The sequence below is a fragment of the Rhinolophus sinicus genome, chromosome 18, assembly GCF_057876585.1.
Source record: "Rhinolophus sinicus isolate RSI-liver-muscle chromosome 18, RSI-T2T, whole genome shotgun sequence".
Lineage (NCBI taxonomy): Eukaryota > Metazoa > Chordata > Mammalia > Chiroptera > Rhinolophidae > Rhinolophus > Rhinolophus sinicus.
Window position 1 is genome coordinate 1,373,561 of NC_142518.1, and position 27,807 is coordinate 1,401,367.

The 27,807-nt window shown below is 52.1% G+C and overlaps 1 protein-coding gene across 1 annotated transcript; it reads right to left on the bottom strand.

Moving 5' to 3' along the window:
• Positions 1-904: 904 nt before the first annotated feature.
• MXRA5 (matrix remodeling associated 5) lies at positions 905-27,807 on the bottom strand. Its single transcript, XM_074323617.2, has 7 exons — positions 27,177-27,807; positions 24,470-24,685; positions 18,868-18,997; positions 18,053-18,443; positions 10,395-15,371; positions 6,314-7,214; positions 905-3,934 (listed from the first exon to the last, which is right to left on the bottom strand). The coding sequence occupies exons 1-7, from the start codon at positions 27,221-27,223 to the stop codon at positions 2,026-2,028; spliced, it is 8,571 nt and encodes a 2,856-aa protein (XP_074179718.2). The 5' UTR covers positions 27,224-27,807; the 3' UTR covers positions 905-2,025.

Sequence of the window (27,807 nt, forward strand, 5' to 3'; positions counted from 1 at the left end):
TCCATTTATCCTTATCTATGGCAGTGGCTCTCAACCATGGGTGATTCTGCACCCCATCCCCACAAGGGGGACATTTTGTGACACCTGGAGCCATTTTGGGTTGTCACACCTGGAGTGGAAGGTGCTGCTGCCGTCTAGTAGGTATTCCCTAGGTCTGCAGCTCAACAGCCTGCCGTGCACAAGACAGTCTTCATCACAGAGAGTGGTCCAGCCCCAGACGTCACTCGTGTTAAATCCGAGACAGCCTGCACTAGCTGAAGGGCCTATGTACGGCATGTGAACACTGCAACCAGGACACGTTTCCTAGACATCTGGGTGTTCCCAGAGCCCAGGCTGGTACCCGGCACACAGTAAACAAAGGCGGTGCAGATATAAACAAGCAGATACATGGATTAACGAGGGAAAGAGTCTGTGGGCTTCCCACAGAGACTGTTTCCATGCCTGACATTCTTTAAAGATTGGCAGCACTGTATTTCTCTCAGCCCTGACAGTCATGCTCTCCCCAAATATTTATCTTGAGTTTCCTTTTTCCCCTTCCTCTCAGGGTGAAGCCAATGAATGACAGTGCTGCGTAACTGTGAAGCATGCGTTCATGCACCCCAGATGTCTGTTTCCTGTAGAAAATTTCCGGAAAGATGTCTGAGGCACCACTTCTCCGTCCTGCAATCGCCTCCCTTCCTGGGGGGGAACTGTCACCACAGGGGACTGAGGAGGGGCCCCAGCCCACCTTCTGGGCTGTCGGGTCAGTCCTTTGACCCAGTTTCCTTGTCTGGGAAACAGTTGTAGTGAATAGGACAATTGCAAAGCGATGGATCAAAGCAGTTCCTCGACCACTCTGATTTCAAGGCCACTTCTCTCATGGGGTGCTTTTGTTCTTGAAAATATCACTGTCATCACTGCCCAGTTATTTGGAAAATATCACTTTATTATCCAATGTACATTATATTGACCTTAAAAATACAGTAAAGCAGTCATGGAAATATCAGGTCTCCTACGTCCCGTGGGCACAAACTGACGGGGGGAGAAGCGTTTTCAGGCTTTCCTGAAAGGCTTTGGGTTCATTCTGTGGGGTCACGGCTTAGCTCTCTCTTTCCTCTCCTCTCCTCTCCCTCCACCCCCCCAACTGCAGCTCTTAAGATAAACTTTATAAACGAGGAAATCCAATATCCAGCCTCCCCCACTGCGAGGTTCCCGGGAAAGGTAATCTAATAGTAGTGACTGAATTTAACGGCAGTTGGGTAGGAATCCTTTTAATTGCATTTCCATGCCTGCTGTAATGTATCCAAGTCTTGTAAAGACCAATAATTTATTACTTTTAATGAGACAGAAAGTATTTCTTTCTCTTTCTAGCCTCATCGTCTAATGAGAAAGAAAAAAAATATATAATATATATATATATATAAAACACTATATAAAAAGTGAGTTCCAGGCAGAAAGAGTTCTTTCATATAAAATGGTAGCTGTAGTGTATGAAAGTCGTACATTAAAAAAATAATAATAAATCACTCTGGTTCTAAGCCCGTAGTGGGCCAACTGGAGTTTTGAAGTGACAGAGGAAGTAACTGACAGGCGGGTACTCATTCTAGAATGTTCTATCATGGTACATCTGCACAGGGTTAAGTAGAAGAGGCATCTTCAATTGGATAACAGGGTGCTACTCATCTCTGTGGCTTATTTTCAGTGACTGCTCCTTTGCTAGCTTTGCTACAGACACTCATGAAAGCGTCGGAGTGGCGTGTGCGGCACAGGGCCCGTGACGTGCGGGTGAGAGCACACGGAGTCCTGTAAACAGGAAAGCAAGTCCCCGGAGAGGCTGAGCCCTCCTTCCCCGTCTGTGTCGCTTCCTTTTGCCAACAAGCATAGGTCAAAGTCAACAGGAACCCCAAACCCAAGTGGGGTCCCCTATGGCCCCTGACAATGCCTTTCAGAGCTCGGACTCTCTCCCCCAGGGCTTTCGGTACAGATGTGGCTTTGTCCTCAGTTCCTAAGCAATGACCGTGGAGTCCACGCTCTCCAGCCGGGGTTTCAGTAAACGTGGATATAGGTTGTTTTTGAGTCCGTGCCCAGGATGTTTTTCGCAGTGCACTTGTAGAACCCCGAGTCTCTGTGTGTGGCCTGCTGGATGGTTAATGACCCCTGGGGGTGAAGGAATCTATTTCCGTACAGACGGGCCTGCGAGCCGGCGGTCAGCTGTGATCGGTCTGGCAGCTCCCAGCTGATCTCGGCTTTGGGGACCCCCATGACCATGCAGTTCATCTTAATGGTATTCCCAGGCCGGGTGTAGATGACAGGTGTTGGCTCACTGGTGATCCTGGGGGGATACGCTATGATGATTACGGGGAAATTCATGACGGAGGAGCCAAACGCATTGTCTGCCTTGCACACGTAGGTGCCCCTGTCAAACACCGAGGCCTCTCGCACAGTCAGGGTGCCGTTTTCCCAAATGGAGACGCGCCCCCGTGCTTGGGGGTCCTGCAGAGTCATGCCATTGGGGAGCGTCCACGAGAAGCGTGCCTGCCGTCCCCCGGGAGGGAGGCAGTGCAGATGCAGCGTTTCCCCGTTGATGATGCTCACCAGGTTGTGATACTGCTGGTTCGTTTCGGGCTTCAGCCCCACCTTCAGGGACACCAGCCTCTCGGTGTGACCGGCGGCGTTCCGGGCCACGCAGCGGTAAGCCCCGGCGTCTGCAGACGACAGACCGCTGATATGCAGCATGCCGTCACTCTTGTGGTAAAACCTGTGCGCCTGTTGGCCACTCTGCAGCTCCGTGCCATTGGGGAGCACCCAGAGCAGGGTGGGGGCCGGGGTCCCCGCGGCTGAGCAGTTGAGACTGATGGTGTGGCCGGCCATGGCGGTGATCTTCTCGTTGACTGGGTCATGGAAAGTGGGCTTCTCCACGGGCTCCAGGACGGTGAGCTGGACGATCAGCCTGGCTTCCCCGCCCTCGTTGCGGCCAATGCAAGCCAGCTGCACCGAGTCGCTTTTCCGCAGACTCTTGATGTCCAGCGTGCCATTGCGATGGATGGTGACCCGGTTCCCGTAGTAGGGGGCCGGCAGAACCACGCCCTCGGGAAAGGCCCATAACACTCTGGGGGTGGGGACGCCCTCTGCCAGGCAGTCGATGAGCTTCCGACTGCCTCCAGCTGCTATCTCCCGAACCGTGGTGATGGCGTCCGGGTTCCCATTGATCTTGGGCGACTGGACATTGACGTGAATCCAGACTATTTTCCTGTCCTCCCCAGCGCTGTTCCTGACCACGCAGGTGTAGTTGCCGCTGTCTGAGCGCTGGGCTTTCTGGATGAGGAGCGTGCCGTCCTGGTAGATCTGGTATTTCTCGGAGGAGGTGGGGATCAGCCTGTTGGTTGGAGATAGCCACGTCACCCTGGGCGTGGGCTCCCCTTTCGCCTCACAGGCCACGGTGACCACATCCCCATAGGGGACGTGGACCACGGAGTATGTCTTGTTCCGGATGGCGGCGGGCTCCGTCACCACCTTGACACGCACGGTCATCTCATCCTTCCCCACCTGATTCTCGGCAAAGCAGGTGTAGTCCCCTTCCTCACGCATCCCCACTTCGTTGAAGTAGAGGGTCCCGTTGTTGAACACCACGTAGCGCTTGGTACGTCCGCCGCTGTCGTCCGACTGCATGAAGGAGTTGACCAGGCTCCCGTCCGGAAGACTCCAGAAGATCTCGGGGTTGGGAAGGCCGGTGGCCACGCAGTCCACTTTCAGGTCGCTCCCGTAAAAGACCCTGTGGTCATTCTCCTCTTTGTGCTCGATCTTGGCCGGCTTCATGACCACGTTGACCTTGAGCACCACGAAGTCGTCGCCAACCTTGTTCCGAGCGACGCACAGGTAATCCCCGGCGTCTTTGTCGGTGACGGATTTCACCACCAGGGTCCCGTTGGCAAACACCTTGACCCTGGTGTCAAAGCTGATGGAGAAAAAGAAAAGGCGTAAGATGCCCGTCTCCTAAATGCCACCCCCTGGGTGGAGGTCCCTGGGATGAAGCAGAAACATGTGGCTCTGAGAACGATCGGCACACGTGACTGCTCCTCCCAAATGTCAGATGGTTTCTGCAGCCGCCACAGGACTGTGTCCACATGAGGAAATGGCTTATTTACTGCACATGAGAACTCCCCGGTTCAGTCTTACCTTGGGGTGGCCTGGCTACTGATTGGAGGACGTTAAATGCAGTGAAGGATTTCAGCCCTGTTAGTGTGGGTGTGTGGGGATCAAGCATTTGCATGGTGGCCCGTGAAGAGTGTGTTATAATGATAAAATCAGGTAAAATGCTACCGTCATGGACAGAGTGAATCTCAGTTATCCTTATAGAGAGATGAAGTCCTTTCTGCAAAAAAAAAATCACTGGACACTATTTTCACTGTCGATGGTATTTTATAATATTGTGTCCCATGATGAAGCAAGAGGCAGCAAAATGGCTATACTGTGGATTACGTAACGGTGGTGACACCCAGAGTTTCAATGCTAAAAGTCGATTCTTAGGAACGTGACAACATTGGTGCAGAGTCTCCTTCCCTAGAATCTGAAACCAAAGCTGGGTGACACTCACCAGTGTCCATCCCTCTACGTGAAATGGTCAGAGTCGGACCCAAGTTCACACACCCCTGAGTTAATATTTATAAAAGGCTTTTGGTTTCAAAGGAGCAACACGGAAAGAATAATAGAAATATCTTCACCGTGCACATGACATTTTTATAAATATTAGTGTGTTCTTGAGCAATTCGGGACTCGTGTTTTGAGTAACAGGGTGAAAAATATTTGGCAGGCTCCTACTTTAAAAGTGTCCAGCCTGTCAATCTCAGTGACACATAAATTATAACGCTGGCATGAGTTGGGGGTGGGGGCTTCAATTTAATCCCTAAATATTTCCTAAACACACCTTATTCTTCTAATAGGGTGTCTGGGACCGTGTTGTAGATATTTAAAAAATAAGTAAAGTCTGCCTAGGACTCACTTCAACCTCATTATTGTTAAGAAAAGCAGCTACAAACAATGATTAAGTACAGTGTTTTGTTGGCCGTGGTGACAATGTCACCAACATAAATTGGTAGGATGAGAGGAGATAGGCAAAGATATTTTAATATGTCTTTGGAGTTTGGATCCGAACATGTGTATAGTAGCACATGTCTGTACACATTTTGGAACTTCTGTAAAAGCGATTGCTAGCTCCAGTCGTAATGAGAATCAGCTGAGGAAGTCTGAAAACTCGACGTGCCCACACGTCAATGGAGACTCCAATATCTGTATTTTTAAACAGCCTAATGGATAGGCAGGGCCAAGAGCTGCTGTGCTGTAAAAGTCACGTGGGTTGTTTAATTACACTTAACTAGGAAGAGAGTCAGAATTTAGTAATAATGGAGCCACAGAGATGGGGACTCGTGATTTATAGGGAGGTCCTAGTGGCGTGGTTCACATTCATACGGGAACGATATTCTTTTGCAGTTCGTGTGGCTGCAGCTGTGCCAAAACCAACTGGAAACACTTGTGCACAGACGGCACATCTGCCCAGCTGGAAGACGTGCCTGGGAAAACTGGGTGTGTGGAATTCAGGATTGACAGTGACAGATCCTGCAGGCACCACCCAGCCTTTTAAAGAGAACATACACGCAGGGGGGACAGCACTGTCCCTCTTTTCCTGCACCGGGAAGACGTGGGTGAGATGCAGCTGTGTAGGACCCGTGACTGGGCCTTCGCTCACATCCTGGAGAGGGTCCCTCACGGACGTGCGGTCCTGCCCGAGCTGCAGGGTTGGGGATGCTGAAGGCACATCACAAGCCAGGGTTCCTCCACCAGGGCACCTCTCACATTCCCTTGAATCCGTCTTGCAATCATGGTCCCTTTCCCCTGTAGCTTGAAATGCTTGTTAGAGAGACACTGACTCTTTTGGATTTGGGGCCGGATGACTCTCTGTGGTGGAAGCCTCCGGCGCATGGCCCTGTGGGGTGTGGGGGGCACCTCTGGTCTGCAGCCGCTGGGCAGGAGAACCCCACCCCCAGCTGTGCCAAGCAAACAACATGTCTGCAGGCACCGATGATTGTGTCCTGGGGCTCATGCATCTAGTTGGGAACGTAGCTATCAGACAGAGTTAATAGAGAGATAGACAGACAGACAGACAGACAGCAGACAGATAGATGATAGATAGATGATGGATGGATGGATGGATGATGGATGGATGATGGATGGATGGATGGATGGATAGATAGATAGATGATAGATAGACAGACACACAGACAGACTGTCCCCAGCATCGGAAGCCCAGGGGTTGGTGTCCAGCCAGGGACGCACGTACCTCAAGAGCGCGTCAATCATCCGCTTGGAGGGCAATCTCCAGAGGATGCGAGGCCAGGGGTCCCCGGAGGCGCTGCAGTCCAGCCGGAGGGTCCCGCCGTAGTGCACGTTGGTCCTCTGCGGGGAGGTGCCGGTGATGCGCGCGTTGGCCGCCGCGCGCTGCACGGTCAGCTGGATGGTCCTGCGCGCCGAGCCCACCACGTTGGCCGCCACGCACTCGTAGCGCCCGCTGTCCTTGGGCGCCAGGTTGCGGATGTAGAGCGTCCCGTTGGGGAAGACGAACAAGTTGCCGTTGATGAACTGGGACGGGCGGATCTGCGTCCCGTCCCACAGCACCCAGCGCACGCTGGGCAGGGGCGCGGCCTTGGCGCTGCAGTGGATGTGGATGCTGAGCCCCGGAGGCAGCGAGATGTTCTCCAGCTTCTCCTGCTGGATGACCGGCGGCAGGGCGGCCACGTGCAGGCGGATGGCCAGGCTGTCGGCGCCCGCCGCGTTGCTCGCCACGCACTTGTAGACGCCGCGGTCGGCGAAGGAGGCCTCCTTGATGGACAGGGTGCGGTTTTCGTGCAGTGTGACCCTGCCCTCCACGGGGGACACGGTCTGCCAGACCCTCCTGTCCGGGAAGATCCAGGAGATTTGGGGGACGGGGGTTCCCTTGGCCAGACACTCCATGGCAATCGTGTCTCCCAGGTAGACGGTCACGTCCTGGTAGTGGGAGGCCAGGATCTGGGGCTGCTGCACGGTCACCGAGAGAGCCACCGCCATCCTGTCCACGCCGTGCAGGTTTTTGGCCACGCACATATACTGCCCGCGGTCTTGCAGCTGCACCTTCCGGATGACGAACGTGCCGTTCTTGAGGACCTCAAAGCGCTGCACTCTGGTGTTTGGGGTCATGAGAGCACCTGGCAATCGAAAACAGGGACAGTCAGGTGACAGAGAAGGGGGCCCTTTCGATAAGGACCGAACAGGGACCTAACCAAATTCTCTCAGTTAGGTGGGAAGGAGACAAAGCAGAGACCCATCCCCGCCTGCAGAAGGGGGCGAGAGAACGTTGGGCTCCACCGTTCTTCTGGACTCTTAACACCCATCCAAGAATCGGGGCACATGCCACCTTCAATAAAGGGCAGCCACAATGGGTTTCATCGACGATTCTGGAGCCCTCCATGAGCCCCAGGCCAGTGCAAGGTGGCCACCTCATTCCCTGCAGGTCCTGCAGCCACAAACTCCGTCCAAACAGCCCCTGCCTCGCTGCATGGGCGCTGCCCTTCTGGGTCCCCAGTTTGGCTGCAGGGACGCCCCAGGCTTGCAGCCATCAGCCAGCTCTGTGCAGCCAGACTCCTCAGTCCGACAAGAGAGCCAGATGGAGCGTTTTCCTCTCTACAGGCCGGTGCAGCTGGGCATCAGGTCATGCTCCCCGGTGGCTCCTCACATGCCCTCCCCGCACCGGGGACACCTGCTTCTTTTCTTCCGCACTCTCTATGCTCACCATGTTTCATAGCCTGTCTTCTTGCTGTTCTGCCCCAGTCAGCCTCTGTGTGAACCAGGCATTTCTGATGCTGTGACATCTGGGGACCTTGCTGACCCTGGAGAGACTGTCCTGCTCGGGGCCCGCCAATCCCTAGGTCCGGCCACCAATTGGTGCTCGAGTGTTCCTTTCTTGTACAAACGCACTGTCCAGAGCCCACACTCACCACCTCATTTGCAGAGCTGTCACATGGAAGGTCACCCCCACACCACCCTGCCTTTGTCACCTCAGGGCAGGTACCAGACAACTAGGGGCAGCCCTTATGCCACAGAACCTGCTGAAAGGGTTCAAGCCAGCCCGTCCTCTGTCTGCTCACTCTGCCTCATCTGTTCCTTCCAGCAGAAACCGCAGTAAGATCTCCTGCCTCGGTTTCCCCTGCCCCTCTGCCTTCTCACCAACCCTGCTGCTGCCCCGGGGACACCTGTGTCTCATGCAATGATCCTCCTTAGGAACCAACTATCTTTTCAGTGGTAATTGTCCCTGTTCTGGTGACCTCGCCATACCTGAATAATAATAAGTCTTATACTTAAAAACAAGGAAACCCTGATTTTTAATTATCCTTTCCTGTTGCACGCTGCTGGGTTCCTGGGTCCCGGCTGACACGCAACTCTGCCTCTTCCTCTAATCATTTTGTGTAAGACGGGAGTCCTTCCTTCAGAGGGAGCTTTGAATGCTGGAAGGTCCCCTCAGCCCTCACCCCCGAAGACGACTCATATCCTTTGCCAAGGTCACACACCTCCTAAGAGACCTGCATGCGAATTGTCAAGGATGGTGTACTCCTGAGCCCAGCCACCTGAGCCCCACAGAATAGGTACTGATTGATGCCAGCGTCACCGGCCTGCCTTCCAGATGCTGCAGCTGAGAAGTCCCCCTGCTGATCCGCTGGGCAGATATATGGTGCCCTCACCTCAGGAGCTAATTGGGTTGATCCAGCAGGAAAGGCTCCAAAAACTAGGGCATCGTGCAACTCCACGACTCTCGACTGCGGCACTCAGTGGACATGAGAACATTGTGGCACGTTGTGCCAAAGAGCGTTCTAGAAACTGGAGCGAGCTAAGGAAGAAGCAGCCGGCAGTGGAAGCTGCTTCCCGGACACGTGGGAGAATGTGTGTGGATGTGCATGGAGGGCGTCTGGTCCACGGATGCTATGAAGTGGCACAGGACATGCGAGATCCACAGGATCAATGGATTTTCCCCGTCGAGGGATGTACCTTCCATCAAAGACACTCTCCTCTCATTAGGACAAACCCATGGTGCTGCCATTTGCTACTTCGAGCAAAACCCCTTCGTAAATCATTACGCAACATACGACATCAAATGCTGAGCTGATCAAAGAAGCCAATTTCCCTACGCTCCGTCGCTCCAAGCACCTAACGTTTGGCAAGCTTCCAACACTTGCGAGCTCAACGTGAGCAAAGACAGCATGAGTCTCCCAAGTGCTCTTAGCATAAATCACGGCTCTGTTATCACAACGGAGACAAAAAAACAAGAAACCCCTCTGATCAGAATCCAGGCCTGAAGACGCAGCTGTGTTGAGAGGAGGAAAGAGAAAGGGGACAGGGAAGGGCACTCCGTGGCGGCTGTGCTTCTCAGATTCACTTTCTTCTGTTACCTGGAAAGCATGTCTCTGCCCAGCAATGCACACGGTCACTTCTGTGCAGCAGGCTGTGCTGTGGGCATGTGCGGATTCCAAGTACAGCTCATCATATAGACCATCGTTAGGGGTAAACTGTGTCCCCACAAAAATTCACATGTCGGAGTCCTCACCCCCAGGACCTCAGAATGTGACCGTGTTGGAGACGGGGCTTTAAAAGGGGGAGTAAGGTAACATGAGGTCACTAGGGTGGGCCCTGATCCAATAGGACTGTGTCCTTATAAGAAGAGATGAGGACACAGACACACACAGAGGGACGGCCATGTGAGGACACGGGGAGCAGACTGCCGTCCACACGCCCAGGAGAGAGGCCTCAGGGGGGACCGGCCCTGGGACACCTGGATCTCGGACTCCAGCATCCAGAACTGGGAAAGAATAAACATCTGTTGTCTAAGGCATCCCTTTCGGGGTATTGGTGATGGCAGCCGTACCGAATAAATACAACTGCATCTCCAGGTTCAAATCAAAGCGACACCTGGTGGCCTTACTTTTGCAAGGCAGTGGAAGGACCAGGGGACTGTTCACACTGCCCCCCACCTTCCCGTGCCCCCCCACTGCACCCCACAGGGGTAGTGGAAAACTTCTGTAGTGGACCTCATTGGGGGAAGTCAGGGGCTCCTTTGTGAAGTGCTGCTAAGCCCACCTTATTTCCCATGCAAAGGACCTATTTATTACGTTTCCGTGGCTGCATTCAGATCTCACATCAGTTCAGCTCCTTACTTCCTGTCCCTGTAAAGGGATGGGCATGTCCTAGGTTCTCAGGGGTTCCCTCCTACCCTACCTGCCTGTCCCCTTCCCAGAGTCTCTGGTTCGGCCTGAGGTCACAGACTCAAGTGACTCCTGCTACATGAGCCCTGATAAAAATGCTACATGAGCCCTGATAAAAATGCTTAACTCCCCTACCTGTGGAAACCTTTGTCCAAGTAACGAACGGCTTGGGCTTCCCCGTTGCCTCACACGGGAACATGACGTCGGTCTCCGCAGTGACAGACACGGTCTGCGGGGACTTAGTGATAATTTGGGGCTTTTCCCCAAGGGTCCAGAATTTGGAGGCAGGTGGTCCTCCGGCAGAGAAGAACTTGGAGCCGCTCTGATGGAAGCTTCTGGAAGGCTGTCCAGAAGCGGTCACGAAGGAGACAGAGCTCCGGGTGGAGTGGACGAGAGGCATGTTCTGCATGTTTGTTGAAGGCAGTGCCGTGCTCCGGGGCCGTTGCACGAGTGGAGGTGCTGGGGGACCCAAGTCTCCATGACTGATACTCTGAGAGTGTATCCTCGTGTAAGGACCGGGGTTGACCTTTCTCTCTCCCATCACTGGGGCAGGAGAGGTGGGTGTCTGCGGCTTCAGAGTAACTCCCAACTGGGGGAAAGACAGGGTCCTGTTGAAAAAGAAAGGGAACCTTCCATTCGAATACTGAGGACCTCTGGAGCTTGGAAGCCTGCCACCAGGGTCTCGTAGGTCCGGGATGTAGTTATTTCCAAATACTTTGGCATTGCCGTGCCATCGGTCAGCTCCTGGGTCGGGAAACGTGCTAGGAACGCCAGCTTGGGACGTACGCCACGGAGCCCCAGCAGTGCTTGTGCTTGCGAACTTGGGAGTCGTGACGTGGTGACTCTCAGGCAAACCCCTGAGAGGAGGGTATGCCGTTATTTCCGGTTTGTTGGTCAAGTGGCGAGGGGGCTGGACAGTTACAAAGTATCTGAAGGCATGTTGTGTGGTCACAGGTGGTGGCCGTACAGTCCCTCTTGGTGGCACAGGTGAAGCGGGAACTCTGGCCGGTTGGTGGAAAACTTGGACTCTCCCTGCCTGGTGGTGACGGTCTGGGCCACGTGGGAGAATGTTTTGGGCCTTCCCATCAAATGCTTCCCTTCCTAACTCCTTCTTTGGAGTTAACTTAAATCCATCCTCGTCGGGAGACGGGGTGGATAATTCATTTGGCCTCCAAATACGCCGAGTGCCCTCATTGTGGACGGACGGGGTTTTGGTTTCTGGGACCCCCACGTAATTGAAGAAAACGTTTTCCTTGGACTCGACTGGGGTTGGAGGTACCCTTGAAGTAAGAGGCGTGGGTTTTGTGGAGGTTTGTAGCAAAGACACGAGGGTCGTGTGGGAGGGTGGGGACGCTGGCTCTCCCATGGGGGCCGGGGTGGGGTCTTGGCCGGGTGGTCTGACTTCGGAAAGGGTAACGGCGGGAGTGGTTTCTTGAGGATCCTGGGCACTGACGGTTCCTGCCCGACTTGAAGATAACGCTACGTTCATGTCCAAGAGCGTCGTTGGAGCAACATGTTTTTCCTGTTGGAAGAGTGTAGAGGCTGCCACAGAAGGTGACACCGTAGAGGGAAAATCGAGGTCCTTCCACTTGTTGAAAAAAGATGTGTCTGTCAGGGTTTCCGGAGAGCTAGTGAGAGCTGTGTCTGTGTGTGGCCTTCCCGGCTGGGCTGTGGTTGGGGGATTCCTGCTTTCAGCTCCTGGAAAGCTGGAAGGAGGGGATGCTTCCTTCAATTCTCCCACAGTGGAGACCTCGGAGCCAGAAGTTGATTCGACCTTAATGACGGACTCACCAGGGGCGAAACCATCAGTTTTATCATCATTCATATCGGTGACACTGTTATTCTTCATTTCTCTTCCAGCGGACGCAGGCTTCTCTGTGCCTGGAATTGTCTCTTGGAATGCGTCGCGAGATAAATGCATGTTTGTGGCAGTTGTCGTAGAATCTTCCACTCTAGTCATGAGACGTGGTTCTCCAGTTTGCAAAGAAACGTTTGTCGATAAAAGTAAAGTCTCTGGACGGGGGGTAACAGTATTTTTATGCTGATTTTCTGAGGAAGGGCTGGGCTTGGACGCAGATGTGGCAGAGCTCACTGTAGACGTGGAGTAACCATGCTTGTTCGGCCTCTTGCCGTGTTTCCTTCGTGGGGTCCCCTTGGTTACCGGTTCTGCATGCCTCCCCATTTCTAACTGTTTGGGGACCCCAACTGTGCTCTCACCCCAAGAGGTAGGAATGGGTGCACTCTCCACTTTGCTTGCAGTCTTCACTTCAGGGGCTCGAGTCGGTGGGTCAGAGAAAGTCTCCGTTGGGGCAAGAGTGGTGGGTGGAGTCTGTTTATGCCGGAGTCGGAATTTGTGGGGACGAAACCTCCTCCTCCCGTTGGGTCTCTTTCGAGAAGGGTGAGTGGGTGGCACTGATGGTGAAGTGGCCTTCTGGGTTGGCATCGTCGTCATCGTGGTGTCCTTGTCAAAGAGAACCACCAGGGTGGTTTCCCGGGGACCCTGGGAGGGAGCCACGCTGCCCCTCGCTCTCGGGGAAGAGTCGAGCAGAGTGCCCGACTTCCCGCGCTGCCTCTTCCTCCCAGGATTTCCGGAGTCCGCGCGGTCTCTCTCTGCCATAGCTCCTTCCTGCAGCGACAGCGAATTCTCCTCTCTGCTCTTTTTAATCGGTGAGTTGCCCTGAGTACTGAAACTGTTGTTCACACGCTGGGGGCTGCCTGTTTTTTCTTGTCGATGTGTTTGGGCTGGGACGTCTGGCTCCCCAAAAGTGACAGTTTCAAATGGCCTCGATGTCCTGGAGTCCACAGCCAACAGGGTCGGGGTTGGAGGAAAATGCCTGGGGGTCAGTTCTTTCATCTTATCTTCATCGGGTGGTGAATGGGTTTCCACTTGTGGGTAAACGGATGGCACGGTCTCCGACTCGTCCAAAGGTGACTGGTCGTCTGGTGATGTGGGGTCTGGCACGGACCCCACGTGTACTGCGAGCCCGCCCTCCTCTGTGGCTGTGATTTCGCTGGTGGGCTCTGCGTAGACTGTGTCCAAGGTCTGTAGCGTAGGAGACGACGTATAAGGCCCAGACATCAGTGTCGTGGTTGTCGCCCACGTTGAGTCAATTTCGGTTGCAACTGTATCCTCAGCCTTGTCGGAAAACTCATCATCCGTTAGTTCCTCCAGGTCTGTGCCTGTCACTTTGGCTTCGGCAGGAATGACTCCATCGTGGCCATGTTCCAGTCCCAACCTGGTTGAGGAAATGGTGCTGGAAACCTGCTCTTCCTCACCAAATAAAGACACATCTGCAGAGGACTCTTCGGCACTGATTATGGCCTGTTCCAGTGACACGGAGGGAGGGGGGACGGCAGGCAAAACGGGGGTCGCCTCTAGGCTCACCGATGCAGGAGTGGTGCTTTCAGTGACCCCAGGGATTTCCGTGCCCTTGGGGAGATTTTTCCCGCGTACTCTGGCTAAAATGTCTGCCCAGTGCTCTGGATTAATCTGTTTGTTGGCCATGTTTATTTTTCGTCGGGACTCGAACACTCTGCGGCCTTCTGCGACGGTTGTCTCCGGTTCTTTCTCAGAATTCTTCCAGGGCTTCAGTTTTCTTCTCCCTTTCTTGGTTTTCTTCCCTCCGGGGATGGCGTCGTCCTTTGTCTGGATGAACATGTCATGATCCTTCGGATGGAGAACTCGCCTTGAAGTGTTGTCTCCGTCTTCTACGCCGGAGCCCCCTTCATCCTCTACAATATCTCCTCTCAGCCTGGAAGGAGTCTTCCCGCCGGGGCGTCGGCCTCTTTTTGATGACCTGCCAGATCCTTTCTTACTCACCGTGACGGCCACAGTGAAGTCGTCCGCCCCTTGCTGGTTGACAGCCACACACCTGTAATAACCACTGTCACTGGCTTGGACCTTGGGGATGGAGAGAGTGCCATTGGCCAGCATGTACGCGTGTGATGTGTTAGTCAGATCATTAACGATCCTTTTGTTTGGAAGAATCCAGGAGAGCTGGGCTTCAGGTATTGCCAGTGCATTGCAAGGCAATATCACTGGCTCCCCTGGGTTCCTCTGAATTGTCACTGTGTGTCCATCAGGGGGCTGTGTGACAGGTGGCTGTACAAGGACCCTGTATACCATTCGGTCCATCTCATCCCGCACCTGAGCAACGCACTGGTACAAACCAGAGTCCGACTGTTCCGTTGCTTTGATCTTCAGCCAGCCGCTGGTGAGGATGGAGAATTTGCCGTCCTGGTCCTCCGTGGGTGCTTTCAGGACAGAGCCATCCGGAAGCACCCAGAAGATGGATGGACTCTCGGAAGCCTTCACGTTGCAGCTCAGCTGGCACGGAGCCCCTTCCAAGACAGTCTGAGCCCTTTGCACAGCTCCACTGGGCTCGATCATGACCCAGCTCCTGCTCCGAGACTGCTCCGCGTCTTTGCTGGACACGGTCAAGGAATGCTGCGAATAGTAGGACAGCAGCACCGTTTTGGCCGTGCTCTGTCGTCGGTTCAGTTGCAGGTCTATGGACGGCTGCATGACCCACGCCGGGTCTGCCTGAATGTGGGCTCTGACGCCCGTGTAGTAGAGCGTGCCGTCATCAGCGTCTTGCCTGTATTGGTAGCCGACGCTGGGGTCGTGGCTGAGCATGGCTTCTCGGTGCAGCCTCACGGGAACCTCGCTGTAATAGGCAATCAGTTTCCACAGTTTTTCATAGTTTTCCCGCGTCATCGCACACTCAAAGTCCAAGGCCACGGTGGCGTTGATCTCCACCTCCTGAGACTCCGTCTGGTTCAGGTGAATTTTGTACACATCCGTCGGCTTCTTGATGGCACACACCAGGCTCACCACGTTCCCGTGCTCGTCGGTCATATTTAGGGAGATGTTCCAGGCGGGGAGCTGGAAGGCCTCCAGGGAGAGCTGGCTGTCGCTGTCGTCCTCTGATTCCTGCTCGTCCTCTCTGCTGCTGCTCTTGTGGGACCTCAGAGGGGACTCTATGGAAGGCTTCACACAGGAAATGTCCTTCAGCTTGTGAAGCTCTTGTCTGTGTAGCTTCTCGGGGCTGGAGCACATGGCACATGACTGACCACCTTCGTAGGCTTTGTCTTTCTTACACTTCAGAATCCCTGAAACAGAGAAGCAAACAAACATGCTACAAGTTAGTGACCTACGTACGGAACGGCATGCCTGGCACGCGGCCAGAGGATAAAGGCTTCCTGTGCCCGGTTCCCACCTGGGTGCCTTTCCATAGTGACTCAATGCTTTGCCTCTCTGACGTCACTTCTGACCTGAGTTCAATTTAATGCACACAGTGTGTGGCAACTCACCAGGGTTTTATAACTGCTTGACAATGAGTAATGAGTACTTTGCGAACATGTCTTCCGTGAAAAATTCTGCTCACACACATTCCACATGTTGCTTTCTGTGAAGGTCCAAGAGAATCTACGTAAAATAATTCATGAAGGTGTTTCCAGGGTAAAGGACCAACTTTTGGCATGAATCGCATCCTATCTACTTTTTAATCATTGTTTTTCCTCTTTCTACAGTTTCTTTTGTCTCGGGCAGTGTTTGCTTTATGGATCCACATTCTAGACATGAAATCCTCCAGAATTTTCTCCTCCGCCTCTGGCCACCATTCCATCTCTTCCTGTTTCCCCCTTCTCTGCCCGATGCATTAGTGATGACGTGTTCCTTAGCTTGGTCTAAGCCCTTTTCTTTCTTGTTCTTCCCCACCAGCGATGACGTTGCCCACATGTGTGGTTTCACTTACCATGCATTAGGCATTGATGACTTCCACATGTGTTTCTCCACTGCAAACACATCCCTACGAGGTCCACACCTAATTCCCTACTTGACATGTCTATTTAGATGTTACAAAAGCACCTCCACATACGGAACCATATTATGCTTTCTCCCTGCTCCACACCTCGCCCTCTCATGCCTTGTTTTATATCAGGACGTGGTGCCACAGACTCTCCCCATGGGCATCCTGGAAGGCTAGGAATGTTTTTGCACCGTCCTCTGGGCCTCTGCCCACTTCTTGCTGTTTCCCACTGGGAATACTGCATACAAACCATCGTCACCTATGACTTGGAGGAGTATAAACCTTTTCACTGGTTTCACGCTATGTCCTTTTGCCTCCCTGAATACAGCGTTGGATGTAACTTTCAGAGTAAACGCCTCAACATGCAAGTATGATTGTTTCACACACCTCCTTGAATACACCACACACACACACACCCCACACACGTACACGTACACAGACAACAAGCGTACATGCGTACACCTGCACACAAAGGTACACACATACATGTCCGTTATGGCCGAGAAGGCTCTCTGCCCAGAAACACTTCACCATTCCACTTCCGTACAGCAGCGCTGCTGCTGGCAAATGAGTAAGCAATGCATTCCCTCTCATTCCCTGTTTGGGGACTAGTTCCTGTCAATGACATATGACTGCGGGTGACGTGTGTCTTTTCTAGTTGAAACTATGACGAAGCGGGTATGTGTCTCTTTCCCCTTCCATTGCCCACGTAAGCAAATCTGGGACCTACTTGAGGAGAGCCATAGAGGGAAGCACTGGGTTCCTCACTCAGTCCTTGGAAGAAAGCCACCTGGCAACCGAAAGCCCTCACATCAAGTTGTGACAGACGGTGTGTGTGTGCGGGAAGTTCCTCGATTGCCACGGGCTGAGGGTCTTGCAGAAACTAAGGACAACGAGACCCTTCAGAGCAGGTGACCTGTTAGCAAAGATTTGGGTGCTGAGAAGAAGCCAGCCTCTTGAACGTCTAGCAGAAAAGTGTTCTCGGCAGGAGGTGGAGTGACCCCGATGACACTAGGTTGGAAATAGGTTTGGAAGGGGCAGTGCAGCTGGAACTGGGTCAATACGGGAAGCTGTGGGGCCAGCACGTTGCAGGACGGGGGGCAGAGCAAGGAAGCACCATTGTGTAGGAACCATTGGCAAGGCCTTTAGGATACATGCTTTGTATCCTAAAAGCAATGGGAAATGATTGCGGGACTTAAGCAGGCGTGGGGCGTGGCCAGGTGCTTATTCTGAAAATGTGTGCTGACAAGTTCTGTGGAGGATGGTTGAAAGGGTGTGAGCAAAGCTGCAGGAAGACCTACAGACAGTGCTCCAGTGTCTTCCTGAGTGACAAGGAAGGAGCTGGACCCAGGCTGGTGGCTGTGAGCACGGAGACGAACACAAGACCCAGGATACGGTAAACCCAGTGGCATCTGAGGATGGGTTCCAAGGCAGGGCTCGGGGGAGGGGGTAAAAAGGAAAACTGAAAAACAAACAAACCACTTCCTCATTTTGATTCAGCAGCTACTTTCTTAGGACTTCTACACATCGGTCCTTTTCTCGTTGTCATTGTTTGAATCAGTAGGACATCTCTCTCCACTTCCATAAAAGAATAATCTCAGTCACCTCCCGCCTTCTCTTTTCCAAGCACCCTTGTGTGTTTCCTCACAGGACAAGGAATCACAGAAAGTCCCACATCTACCTGCAGCCCCGCTGAGCATAACACTCCAGACATCCATTGTATGACAACCGTCATCAACTGAGCATAACCCATCAGGTGACCGTGACGTTCCATTCTACTAAAGGATAGAAATGCATTTGAATCACGGAGTGGAGGTGCCTGAACATTTCAGCTGTAACCGTGACGTGTAAGTGTCCCGCCCTCCTGATTTGGTGATGCAATTTCACCCGATTCAACATGGAGCCATGTGAGAAGGTCGGAGAAGGTGACGTCTCCGGAAAGGTGAGTAACGAGGACACACGTTGACAGTCTCCCCTTCTTACCTTTGGATTTTGCATCCCATTGCAGAAACCATGTCATGTCACAGTCACAGGACCACGGGTTCCCCTGCAGGTACAGGTTCTCCAGAAGCGGCATGTTCTGCAGCATTCCCGCGGGAAGAGCTCGGATCTGGTTCTCTGCTAAGTACAGGTGCCTGATGTTGGACAGTCTGAAGTAGTCCAGAAAGGTGAACGTGGAGAAGGTCCCGGCATGGAGATGGTGGAGCATGTTCCCCTCTAAGTGGAGGAGCCGGAGGGACGTCAAGCCCTTGAACGCTTGTGGGTGGATAAACTCGATTTTGTTGTGGTCCATGTGCAGCCTCATTAAGCTCCAGAGGCCCTTCAGGGTCTGTCCTGTGATCACACGCAGCTTATTGTAGCTGAACTTGAAAACCTATGAATGGGATCAAATATATGGTGACGGAAGGAGGACGGACTCTGGGTGGTGAACACACAATGTGATATGTAGATGATGTATTACACAATTGTACACCTGAAACCTATGTGACTTTACTAACCATTGTCACCCCAATAAACTTTAATTTAAAAAAAAAGAAAACCTATGAAGACAACAAGGGGGGGGGATTGCTAGTGAAATTCATGATCATTATTTAACAAGCCACAACCAGGAACAGAAAGCAGAACAGAGGGCAGGAAAGTGATGGCATGAAGCTTGTTTTTTCTTGGGGAAAAAAATAAGCAAACCTGGCAATGTTCTTTATCATGAGGGAGCGTTACAGAATTTCCTTCTGCTAGCCAGGACGCCAGGATGGGCCCCAGAGGCGGGACTGGGGGTGCTGTGACGTGCCCAGCTTTACCTGAAGAGAGCTGAGGTCCTTCAATGCCCCGTCGGGGATGCTGGGTATGTTGTTGCCGTGAATCATGAGCAACTCCAACCTGGTCAGTCCCGCGAAGGAGGTTTCGGACAGAGCTTGTATACTATTAAACCTAAAATACATAGGTACATACATATGTAAATAACGGCTGGATGGATGGATGATGGATGGATGGATGGATGGACAGATGGATGATGGATGATGGATGGATGGATGGATGGATGATGGATGATGGATGATGGATGATGGATGGTGGATGGATGGACAGATGGATGATGGATGATGGATGGATGGATGGATGGATGATGGATGATGGATGGATGGTGGATGGTGGATGGATGGATGGATGGATGGTGGATGGTGGATGGACAACGGGAGTAAGAAACCGTGAACACATAAATCCCACATGGGAAAGAGTCCCCAGCCCGCCAAGCAGCAACTTAGCAGAGATGGATTCTGAGGTCCTTACTGGTGCTGTTCCCAAAGCACAGGCCTCTCTTTGTGTCCTTGTCCATATGTGTCACAAGAACCCTGACGCATTTGTCCCTACCCTCGTTTAATGAAGGCGTGCTCGTTGGGAATTCCGACGTGGGATACGCTGATCCAGTCAGAGGCTGTTCAGCAAGGCCCAGCCTCTTACAGCAAGTGGTCGGAATGGCCTCTCGTTGCCAACCGCACGGTGTGGTACCAGTACTAACAAACGACACGTGGCCCCCGACATTGGAAGGAAGCAGACAGCATCAGAAGGAAGCAGCTGTGCATCTCATAAGAGACGGAGACGTCTCTGAGCTAAAGGACCAGATTACAGAGCTGACGGCCAAACGTGCACAGCCTTGTTTTACAAGGCACAGGGGGTCCCTTCTGATAGATTACGTACGTTATCTGTAAACATTCTGGCGTGTGTGGGGCTTTGTTTCTGTGTCAACATGGGTAAAGATGCTCCCTTGACTGGAAAGCCCCCATTGCTACATTGTAATGGCAGAAGGAGCCCCCCCAAGTTAACCCCTGGAGAACCAACGATAAAATGAGCGGAGAACCCGTAGGGCACTTACCGCACACATCAGTGCTTTGGCTAAAACTTAACACACCCAGCCTGACATTATCGACTACTTCTCCTTATCACCTAAATAAAAGGAAATAGGTGTGTAGGGAACTCAGATGGGGCCCTCACAGCTTCATGCAGGCAACGCCAGCCAGGTGTGATTTTATAAGCTCTTTTTTTAAAATAAATATTTTTTAAGATTTTTTTTTAATGCATTCTCCAATTACAGGTGACACACACTATAACACAGTGTGTGGGCTGACAGTCTGCCTCATTGGTTTACCATTGCTTAGGATCTACAAGGAACTTCATCGGGGATGGTGAACACACAAAGGGAATGGATAGCAACATATAACCCTTCCCCCCACCCAATTTCTGGAGCCCAAGGTTTGTCCGGAAACAGTAGGGAAAGTTATGGTATCAGGTGAAGTAGGTGGGATCGGCAGGGACCAGGTAATATAGGAGCTGGGAGACATGAGAAGTCAGTTGTTCCAAGTTCAATGGGAAGCCATGGGAGGGTTTTAAGAAAGTAGGTGATGTGAGCAGAGTTACAGGTTAAAACAACAATGCTGGTGCCTCCAGGGAGAATGGGTGGGGGGTGGACAAGCCCAGAAGCAGGAGACCAGGTAAATACCGGGGAGGGGCACTGATATCCATGACCAAGGTGGGGACGGTGGAGATAAGGGTCCAGGGAAACCTTCCAGCTGTGCTTAGAGGAAGAGCCAACAGGCATGGCTGAGTGACGGAATTACAGACGGAGAAACAACTGGAGGACTGGCTTCTGCCTAGATGTGAGCAAGTAGGTGGGTGGTGCCATTTGCCAACATGGGCGAGACTGAGAGAGAGAGGTGTGTGTGTGGGGAATGATTCAGTTATAGTTGCCATGTGATGTTGACGATATTTGTGAGACTCCAAGGTGAAGCTGAAGGCTGAGACACAGACCCAAACTGTGCACATTCAGGAGAATTGGCCAACTGACTAATGGAGTGAAGATCACCTGAGAAAACCCCAAAGCCAGCGAAGAGCAGAGAGACCAGAAAGAGCAGGCGGGCCTTGACACAGGGGAGGAAGAGGTCAAAGGCTAAATTGCTAAACTCGGTCAGGAAGAGCCTGATGTTCCTTGGCACACGCTAGTCCAAGGGTGTGCTACGCTCATCGGTGTTTCCTATCTTAGCCTCCAGAAATTCTCACTCCCGATTTGACATCCAGCTGCACAGTGGATGCCAGGGTGGGGGGGTGAAAGAAAGGGAACACACAGAGAGATGGGAAGTTAACGTGGCACTCGGGGAAGAGAAGCTGCTGGGGGATTGGAAGGACGCCGGGGTGGGGGGAGCCCAGCTCTGCAATCTGTCTGCCTCTTCAAAGGGTCTCCTTCACCTGTTGGTTGATAGTAGCTGACTACGTAACCAACCAAGTGAAATGTTTTCTTTTAAATCAGAAACATTTGCAAAGCTGCTTCACGGATACGGGTTATTATCACAAAGCAAAGAAAACTGAAAGCAACAAAGGAACAAGACAAACAAAGAAATGAAAACTCTGGCCGGCCTGGTGGCTCAGGCGGTTGGAGCACAGGCTCTCAACCACAAGGTTGTCGGTTCGACTCCTCGACTCCCGGAAGGGATGGTGGGCAGCGCCCCCTGCAACTAAGATTGAACACGGCACCTTGAGCTGAGCTGCAGCTGAGCTCCCAGATGGCTCAGTTGGTTGGAGGGCGTCCTCTCAACCACAAGGTTGCCAGTTCGACTCCCGCAAGGGATGGTGGGCTGTGCCCCCTGCAACTAACAACGGCAACTGGACCTGGAGCTGAGCTGCGCCCTCCACAACTAAGATTGAAAGGACAACAACTTGACTTGGGAAAAAGTCCTGGAAGTACACACTGTTCCCCAATAAAGTCCTGTTCCCCTTCCCCCAAATAAAAATACATACATACATACATACATACATAAATAAAAGGCTAAAAGAAAAGAAAAGAAACAAATACTCGTAGACACAGACAGTAGTTTAGTGGTTACCAGAGGGTAAGGGGGGTGGGGGTGGGAGATGAGGGTAAAGGGGATCAAACATATGGTGATGGAAGGAGAACTGACTCTGGGTGGTGAACACACAATGGGATTTATAGATGATGTAATACAGAATTGAACACCTGAAATCTATGTAACATTACTACCCACTGTCACCTCAATGAACTTTAACTGAAAAAAAAGAGTAATATAGGCATTTTGGAAATTCCAGAAATATGTCATCAAAGTTAGTGTTTGAAATAAGCAGCAAACTATTTAAAGGTCTACAGATCAGACACTAAGTGGACGGTTTTATTTTGTTTGCTCAAAAATACTTCGAAAGGAGCTTTTTGGAAAAGCAAACAGGAAACAGGAGACGTGTCTTTCAATGCAGACTGGGAACCCTTAAAACATCTGTGTGGGAACGAAAAATTGCATAAGTGCTCTGTCAATAATCCCTCCTTCCTTCAGAGTTTTATGCTCTTTCCAGGCTGCTGAAAGACAAATTAGACCCCGATTTCTATCTGTATCACATATCGCTGTTCTTTCTTTCCCGCCCCCCAACCTACTTCGAGACTAGTTTTCAAGAACAGCACTGTGGTATTTTAAGCATGACTTACAAATGTGGTATATTCATTCACGTTGCAAATTAAGCCAGATGGAAGCAATATATTCCATCTATAGACAGTGAAGCTATTCCTTAGCTATTTTTTCTTTTATCTTGACTATTACGCAAAATCATCTCGGATATCACTGGCATCGGTAGGAAAAAGGAGCACTGGCTACCTTTCTTTCATTCTCGTGGCAAAGCTTTCAGGGCGTCATAATTCCTGTGTTTACCAGGAGTTGCCCAAAATGAAACCACCAGAAATGATGTTCTAATTGAAAGGTTAGTTACCTTCCACACTTACAAAAATACTTCAATGTACAGACGAGTGGGACAGCGTCTCTGGGTCCATGAGATGCAAACAGCTTGACAAGAAGTCGTCTCAGGGTGTTGCAAGTTTAAAGCCATCACACAGTGGACCTTTTCGGGAGGATGCATGGAGTATCTTCCCCACCCCATTCCCAAACTGATGGCCTTGACCCCCAAATAACAACAGGTGAATTGTCACACTTTCCAGGGGGCTCCTTTAGGGCCTGTCTACTAGAAACCCCAACTCTATGCCCCATAAAGGGGTCAGGTTCGAGGTATTAAGTGGTTCAGAGGGACACTATGCTAAAAACAAGTCGTACTAAATTGTAAGATTGTAAAAAGGAAACCAGATTATCTATTAATATTCCCTCTTCTGGCAAACCCAAATGATTTTCCCCACGGAGGTATTATCACTGTGGTTGGATTTTCAGACAGTCAAGTCATAAATAGTTCCTAAGGTTTTACTGAGAAAACGATGTAATGGTCTGGGCCTTGGCCTAGGGAAGTTTGTTTTATTGTCCTAACTTCCCACTGTCTCATTCTGCTCTTGCACTATAGAGTCACAAAAGCGAGACTATTTGAAGACTCTGCGTGCTAAGGTGTAAAGTCTTTGCCCATTGTTTCAAGCTCGACCATCTTATGGTACGAAGATGTCTCCTCAGTAGATAGTCATCAACCCCTAAATTACTTTTCTTGTTTTCTCGATGGTAGAATATCGCTAACATATTTTTTAAAGAAATCCAAATGGTCATTTACAGCTAAAGTTGCCCTCGAGTACCTGCAGCTCATAACACCTAATATTTATGTACACAAAACATTTAGGTGTATAAAATGAAATTTTAAAATACAAAAGTTCTATCCAGAATGCTGCATTAAAATATCTCTTAAAATACAGAGGGTGCCCCAAAAAAATGCATACACATTTTAAGAAATGAAAACTATTAAAATTGTAATACTCAATATATACCAATAACAAAAGACAAATACAAGTCTCGTGTGACTTCTGCAACGACAAGAGGTGCTCAAAGTGGTTCCCGTCAGCGTCCAGACACTTCTGATGACCGTGAACTACTGCTTGAGCCACGGTGACCAAAGTGTCCACTTGTATACATTTTTTTTCGGCATCCTGGCTATGTTATTTAAATAGGTGAAATCCTAAAGAACTCTTTTATTTTTTCAAAGTCACAGTACTTCATCCAGATAGCTTACAAAACGTCAGATGTCCCACTTGTCCTTTTTATTATTCTTGACTAGTTTCTGACATCTACTTAAATGATAGCCATATATTTACGTGTGTGTTGTGTGAATTCTTATGTGCGACATATTAAAGAACAGTTGTCCAGGGACATTTCTGGACAATTGAAGTGGCTCACGAGGCTTCCTTATTAAACTTTACGACAACGATGACAGAGGACGGATACGTTCAGAGAATCGCCCAAAGGGAGTGTATTTAGCAGAGTTAAAACTCACCACCTCGATTCTGCCCCCAGAGAACCTCACAGGGCTTGACAGAGCGACCCGAAAAGAAAGACATTTGCAGTTCCGCGGATGCACCTACCCACAGGCAGAAGCACATAAACACACAGGCAAACAGGCGGAAACGTGCAGGAAGAATGCGGTACAAACCCCAGATTGATTCTTTCCACATGTTTAGAAATCCCAGCTGGCACGGAAGCCAAGGAGCGGAACGTGCAGTGGACCTCGCTGGGGACGTAGCAGGAGCAAGGGTGAGGACAGGCGAGACCCGTGCGTGGATGTGCCCAGAGCAGGATCAGCACCACGGAGAGGGCTCCGCAGGGCGCCGGCGGTGGCATCTTGCTGGCGCTCGTGGTCCCTGGACACCTGCGTGGGGACAACCACAAAAGGACATGCGCTGACTGCCAGGTGGCGCTTCTTCGTGTCCGGCCAACGGGGTCTGAACTGTGCGTCTCGGTTGTCAGCATCCCAAGGCTTCAAAGGATAGACACTAGCGACCTTTCAAATATTGAAGGCAAAAAAAAAAAAAAACCCCACGAAACATATGTAGGTGACCTTTAGCCGTTAGCTTGAATCGTTACTATAGGACATCGCCTTAATTCCTGATTTTGATGCTAGGATTTGGAAATCTCACTATGTTGTGAGAGAGGGTATTGAATACGGAGTGGGGGTGGGGGGAGGGGAGAGAGAGAGACAGAGAGAGAGAGAGAGACAGAGACTGACAGAGACAGAGAGATTGAGAGAAAGAGAGAGACAGAGAGAGAGATTGAGAGAGAGACTGACAGAGAGAGACAGAGAGACAGAGAGACAGAGAGAGGGAGAGAGAGAGACACAGAGAGAGAGAGAGACAGAGAGAGAGAGACAGAGAGAGAGAGGAAGGCCATTATGTTTCTATAAAAATAAAGGTAACAATAAAAATAATTGTTATATGTCTGCCATCAACGTTCATTCCGAGCCATTATATACGGTATGTATTTGAATAAAACACTTCCAAGAAGGTCATTGCTATTAGGACTCGTTCCTTCTTTTAATGACACTATTTAAAGTTTTAATTATGTCTTCTTAAGGGGGCATTCATTAAAGCCAAATTTATTCCATCATTTGTGGGTTTGTTTATTATCTTTTTTTTTTTTTTTTTTTCTGGGCAGAGCCAAAGGTTGATGATGGTGCAGCTTCCTTGTTTCCAGGGAGGAACTTTGGGGGAAATTTCTGTAAAATCTGCCATTAGATAAACAGGAAAAGGATTGCCTGATGAAATATGTTCAGGGAAGCAAAAAAGGTCAGAGAGGTAAAAAAAAAAAAAATAGAAGGGAAGAGATAGAGGGAGGAAGAGACAGAGAGAGAGAGAGAGAGAGAGGAAGAAAGAAAATAGAGGGAGGGTGGGAGGGAGTGAAGAAAGAAAGAAAGAAAGAAAGAAAGAAAGAAAGAAAGAAAGAAAGAAAGAAAGAAAGAAAGAAAGAAAGAAAGAAAGAAAAAGAAAAAAAGAAAAAGAAAGCAGTTCAGATGGATATTAGAATTGCATCAGCTGCCCCACTTAGAATGCCCGTGATTGCATTTTCATGCACCGGGCATGACTTCGTCTCATACTTTTGTCATCTCTGGAATGAAGTTTATTGAACACCAGTCATACCCATGGAAAGTAAAGGGTACAGGAGAGAAACACGCCTGTCCATTCGTCTCTGCGGCGCGCGAGCGCTCAGGACTGGTGAAAACTCCACATCGGCTCACGCGGGGTGGGGACAAACTCCGCAGCTTTTCCGTCCTTTACATATATACATGTTTTCCTAAACCCGTGCGCGTCTCGCCTTTCGGCAGCTCCTGAGGAGCTGGCCGTGCAAGCAGCTTTGCAAAAAGCAAGTTCAGGCTGCACCTCCGCGCTCTGGAACGAAGCGCTCCCGCTGCTTTGCAGAGAGGGGCCTCCCCGCCCCCGCCTGCGCGCTCGACTTGGGCTTCTGCCAAGGGCACCGCGGCCGGCGCCCTGTGCCCCAGGCGGACCTGGCCTCGGCGTCCCAATGCCTCCTTTCCAGGCTTCTCGCCCCGCCCTGCCCAGGTCCTCCCCGGGCACCGAAAGCACGCGCGCGCCCCAGGGAACCCTAGTCCCGGGCCCGCTCGGGAAACCGCCCTGAGTTTGCAAGGCTGCGGGGAGCGGGCTGGCAAACCCCGGAAAGCTGGGCGGGGGTGCGAGGCAGTGCGCGCCGGGGGCGCACAACCCCGAGCTGCCTGGCGTCCCTGGCCGGCTTCCAGCGCCCGCTCGGACGCGCCCGGGTGAAATAAGAGCTTTGCCCGAACGTGGCTCGGGTGGCCCCGCGGATCCCTGCTGCCTGGGAGTGGGACGCCGAACGCCTGTTGGCTAACGTGATGACTTCTCCAGCTCCACACCGCGCAGCCGCCGGCGGGGCCTGGGGTCTCCCCCTTTCCAGGGGACGAGCAGGAGGAGGGAGGAGACTGTTAGCACCGGAGCCTGAGGGTCGGGGGAGGAGGCCCCGCCACTGTGCTTCCCCCGCCAACGCCGGGGCGCAGTCGGTTTCACTAGGGGTTCCGGTAGGTGGCTCCCTGGGAACCAGGGGTGGATGGGTGACAAGTCGCTAGGGAGACGGAGCGAAGGAGCGAGAAAGACTTGGACGTTCCTGAGACCTACTCACGCACCCTCCCGCCAGCCTTCCTCAGCTTCTCTTCTGGATCTTAAGTGGCCCCTCGGCCGCTTAAAGTCGTGCCAGGAACAGTTCACTGTGCCTCGTTACCTCGCCCTCCCCCCATCGGTCTTTCCCTTGGTTGTTCCCCAATTCTCTTCACCCAGTGCAGACAGAGCCCGCGCCCTGCATCTCCCCCGGCCGCCCAGGCCGTCCTCCGACCTCACCTGCTCTTCGGAAGCCGCGACACACGGGAGCTGTGCGCACGGAGCATCCGCGAGGCCGGGACGCACGAGTCACCGCCGGGGGTCCGCCGGGGCCATACCCTTCCCGGAGCCGGGGGCGAGGTGACACGGCTTCCCAGCGCGGCACGGCGAGCCGGCGCCCTTTTATTCCCGTCGCCGAGAGGCTTCCAGAGTCCACGCCTCGGCCCACCCCCACCCTGCCCCACCCCGGGAGACGCGCGCGGGCCGGAGCCAAGGGACCCTGGCCGCGCCGCTCTGCGCTCAGCCCTCCTCTCGTCTGTTCATCGCGCCTCGTCCCGGGTGGGCACGCCTCGCCCACTCCCGCTGGAAGGAGGGCAGGCGCCAAACTCGCACCGTTTTATTGCTGGTCGGAAAGTCCTGGGACCCGAGTGGAGAGGGGAAGCAGGAAGCGCTGCGAGCTGCAGAGTCCGCGCTCCCAGCTCTCCTCCCAGCAGAGCTGGAGACGGTTTCTTTCCTTTCGGGGAAACAGAAGGAGCAGGGCTTGCAGTCCTCTAGGCGGGACTCAGTGTCCTCTGGCAGCGCCTCGGAGCCCGTGTGCAGGCAGGGGCCGGCTGCGCCCCGCCAGCGTCCCCCGAGCTGCGGGCCCTGCTGC

Bases quoted from the DNA above. Each gene is read 5' to 3' on its own strand.
- MXRA5 (XM_074323617.2), bottom strand. From the start codon at position 27,223: ATGCTCCGTGCGCACAGCTCCCGTGTGTCGCGGCTTCCGAAGAGCAG. The intron at 18,998-24,469 runs GTTTGTACCGCA...TATGTATTTTAG, and splicing joins GTGGAAAGAATCAATCTGGG to GTTTAATAGTATACAAGCTC. The intron at 18,444-18,867 runs GTAAAGCTGGGC...TCCCATTCATAG, and splicing joins AGGACCTCAGCTCTCTTCAG to GTTTTCAAGTTCAGCTACAA.